Here is a 3,718-nt window from a genome sequence, read left to right on the forward strand (position 1 = left end):
GACGTCCTCTTCGCCGGACGATCGCCGTTGTTTCCATGGCCTCTGCATTGAGTTTCCCCGCCGCGTCGCCCACAGCCGACGGCCTCGCCCCGAGTTTGGGGACGGCGTCACCTAGCCCTGCCGCCTCCTTCTCCATTAGGGGCGGCGCCTCAGCTTCTGTTAGGGCTGTCGTTTGTTCCGCCTCTTGCACCCCAAGGCCCGCCGCTGGCTCTGCCTCGACTCCCTACGCCATGGACGATGCCTCCCATATGCCTGTGGCAGCCATAGACGACGCCTCCGATGTGCCTGTGGCAGCCATGGACGGCACCTCCGATAGGCTAACAGTAACAAATGTAATGGGCAACCGCTTGAGTTTTTCTTCAAATATTATATGTTCATTACAAAACATTTTCATCATGTTTCCTGTGTTGTTATTTTGTAGGGTTTGTCATATGTTCGTGATGTTGATTCAAGTTCAAAGCCTGTGATTGGGATGACATTTGATAGCATTGAGGATGTGCAAAATTTTTACAAAGACTATGCGCATGATGCTGGCTTTTCGATTCGTATTGGTCAGCAAAGAAAAGAGAATGAGGAAATAATAGCGAAGTATTTTTATTGCTCAAGGGAAGGCTATAGGAAGGAGAGGAAAACAAAAATTGTTGATCAAGCTGGAAAAAAGAGGAAGCCACCTAGTGTGCTGGAAACAAGGTGTGGGTGTCAGGCACATATTTATGTCAAGCTTGGTACTGACAAGAAGTACCGGATAACTTCCATGGTTGAGCATCATAATCATGGTCTTGTTTCCCCAAATAAGAGGCATTTGCTTAGATCGAACCGCCATGTTAATGAGAGGGTCAAGAGTACATTGTTCAGCTGTCATAAAGCTAGCATTGGAACCTCACAGGCATATCGACTTCTCCATGTGAGTGAGGGTGGATTTCAGAATGTTGGGTGCACATTGAGGGATTTGAAGAACTATTACCGTGACCTTAGGTCACGAATCAAGGATGCGGATGCGCAGATGTTTGTGGCTCAACTTGAAAGAAAAAAGGAAGTGAATTCTGCTTTTTTTTATGAGTTTGAGGTGGATGCGCAAGGAAGGCTGATGCGTGTGTTTTGGGTGGATCCAACGAGTAGAAAAAATTATAAGCATTTTGGTGATGTGGTATCTCTGGATTCGACATATACCACCAACCAATACAACATGATTTTTGTACCGATCACTGGAGTCAATCATCACTTGCAAAGTATTTTTGTAGGAGCAGCTTTCTTGTCGAATGAAAAGATCGAGTCATATGTGTGGTTGTTTGAGACTTTCCTCAAAGCCATGGGTGGAGTGCCACCTCATCTAATCATAACAGATGAAGATGCGAGCATGAAGGCCGCTATTAGTAAGATTCTACCAGATACAACCCACAGACTTTGCATGTGGCATATCATGGACAAAGTACCTGAGAAGGTCAGCCCATCTTTGACAGAGGACCGCGAATTCTGGGATAGATTGAACTCGTGTGTTTGGGGATCTGAAACTCCGGAGGAGTTTGAGAGTAGTTGGCCTTCTTTTATCAATGATTTTCAATTCACTGGAAATGAGTGGTTCTCCACAAGGTATTTGATTCGAGCATCTTGGATTCCGGCGTATTTTATGGACGTACCCCTGGCAGGAGTCCTTAGGACTACATCACGCTCAGAGAGTGCAAATTCATTTTTTAATCGTTTCATTTGTCGAAAATTGTCTTTGGTCGAGTTTTGGTTAAGGTTTGATACAGCTTTGGAGTGTCAAAGTCAAGAAGAATTGATAGCTGACAACAAAAGCATGCATAGTGAGCCGACTTTGAAGACATCATGGGCCATGGAGAAGCAGTGCAGCACGATATATACACATGAAGTGTTTGCCGAATTTCAATCTCAATTGCTAGCTGCTAGAGACCATTGTTTCATTCAAGGCATTACCGACAATGAAGAGATGAAAAGTGTGATAGTTAGCAGCCGTTCTAGAAAGGAACGAGTGGTTACTTTGGATAAATCAACCATGTTTTGGAAGTGCTCATGTAAATTTGAAGAGTCCTATGGCATCCCATGCCGTCATATCATACAAGCGCTAAGAACTGAGAAGAAAGATGAGATACCGGTGATTTATATTATGAAGAGATGGGAGAAACGATGTAAAAGGTACATGTCTTTTTGCCTATTTGTTATACCATTATGCCGGTGATTTATGTGTAAGATTCCTGATATAGGTTTTTATTGTGTAGGGAAATTTTCTTTGATGAGGAAGGTAACATACTAGATGAAAAACCTATAGATCCTATGGAGTTGTCAATGAAGAAAAAAATTTCAGATTCCCGTAACAAGTTTGAAGATCTTCTCCAAATGGCCAAGCAATCCGAGCAAGGCTTGGACTATTTGTTTTCTAGTATGTTCAATCTACATGATCCCCTCCAAAAGATTGTCCCTCATGCAAGTACTTCCAAGCAAGATGAATTCGAAGCTTTCATTGGTACAAAGATTCCAAATGAAATCAATATACACCTTCCCAACGATGTCAAGTCCAAGGGGAGATGCAAGAGGATCAAGAAAAGCAAGGAGATGAAGCAAGGAAATAAAAAACGCACGTGTGGAAACTGCAAGCAACTAGGCCATCATGATGCACGTACTTGCCCAAACAAAGTGATAAGCAATGCTTCATTATGAAACTGATGTATTTAGTGCTAGCAATGTTGTATTTTGTGCTAACAATGGTGTATTCTGTGCTTTATTTTGTGCTAACAATGGTATGATCAAAGATTGGTTTCACTTATCAATATTATGTGTATGTGCTGACTCTTTATCAAACATCAATTATTCAGTATTGCTGATCTCGATTTCAGGTAATCCCTTTTTATCTTCTTCAGTGTCACGACGAAGTCGACAACGTCTCATCCTTTTGTCAGCTGAATCACCTTAGCAGATCAAACCCAGCCCGAATCACTCCTTAGTCCGTACAATCTCTCTGCATCATTCTCCAGTTGTTCAGGGGCTGCATGCTTTGCTCTGCTTTCTTCAATTACCTAGAAAGGCTGATGTGCTCCTAGTCGAATATGACACAGAATCAGCACTGCTTATTGGTGTGTACTCAAGTGAATACTGAATTCTACATTTCGCAGGACACAGACTTATTTCGGACACGACCAGGAGAAGTAAAAGATAGCTGATGATGTTCTACTTCTGAAGAGATACGCCTGCAGATGAATACTTTAAGGATAATCGCAAATCGGTTCTCACAGAGTGGCGCTCTGCGTGCTTGCTGATATCAAGTTGGCGTAGTCCTTCTTGATCTTCTTCAGTGCTACCATCACATCCCTCATTGTGATCCTTTGGTTAGGTGAGTCACTTGAGAAATTGCAAACCCAGTTCAAACATCGATGAAAGAGTAACATTCAGGTCACGGATAGAAAGTGCTTCAGCTTGCAGCAGTCGGTTGTCCAGAACAGAGGCAAGCTAGGCGCTTGACGTCGCGCGCAGCTAGCTAGGGGCGGCGCATGGATTCGACGGAGGGCAACATCGGGATGCACAACGGCGAGGCTAGCGGCGCGCGTGGCTGCGGGAGAGCGGCGCGGCCCCCGGAGACCTGCGACGCGCGCGGCCGTCGGAGAGCGGCGCAGCCCCCGGAGAGCTACGAAGCGCGCGGCCGCCGGACCGTCGGAGACCTGCAACGCGCGCGGCCGCCGGAGAGCGGCGCGGCCCCCGGAGTCCT

General features: G+C 45.2%; 1 protein-coding gene across 1 annotated transcript; it reads left to right on the top strand.

Annotated features, from left to right (window-relative positions):
• The first annotated feature begins 230 nt into the window (after positions 1–230).
• Positions 231–3,288, top strand: LOC112896776 (protein FAR1-RELATED SEQUENCE 5-like). The gene is made up of 4 exons (XM_025964911.1): positions 231–332; positions 422–1,590; positions 2,832–2,852; positions 3,249–3,288. The coding sequence occupies exons 1-4, from the start codon at positions 231–233 to the stop codon at positions 3,286–3,288; spliced, it is 1,332 nt and encodes a 443-aa protein (XP_025820696.1).
• The last annotated feature ends 430 nt before the right edge of the window (positions 3,289–3,718 follow it).

Source organism: Panicum hallii, chromosome 1 (genome assembly GCF_002211085.1).
Source record: "Panicum hallii strain FIL2 chromosome 1, PHallii_v3.1, whole genome shotgun sequence".
NCBI lineage: Eukaryota > Viridiplantae > Streptophyta > Magnoliopsida > Poales > Poaceae > Panicum > Panicum hallii.

What these genes read in the sequence shown, in the direction of transcription:
- LOC112896776 (XM_025964911.1), top strand. Translation starts at nt 231, where the DNA reads ATGGACGATGCCTCCCATATGCCTGTGGCAGCCATAGACGACGCCTCC. An exon ending in ATAGGCTAACAGTAACAAAT is followed by an intron (nt 333 to 421) that starts GTAATGGGCAAC and finishes GTTATTTTGTAG; the next exon opens with GGTTTGTCATATGTTCGTGA. An exon ending in ATTGCTGATCTCGATTTCAG is followed by an intron (nt 2,853 to 3,248) that starts GTAATCCCTTTT and finishes CGGTTCTCACAG; the next exon opens with AGTGGCGCTCTGCGTGCTTG.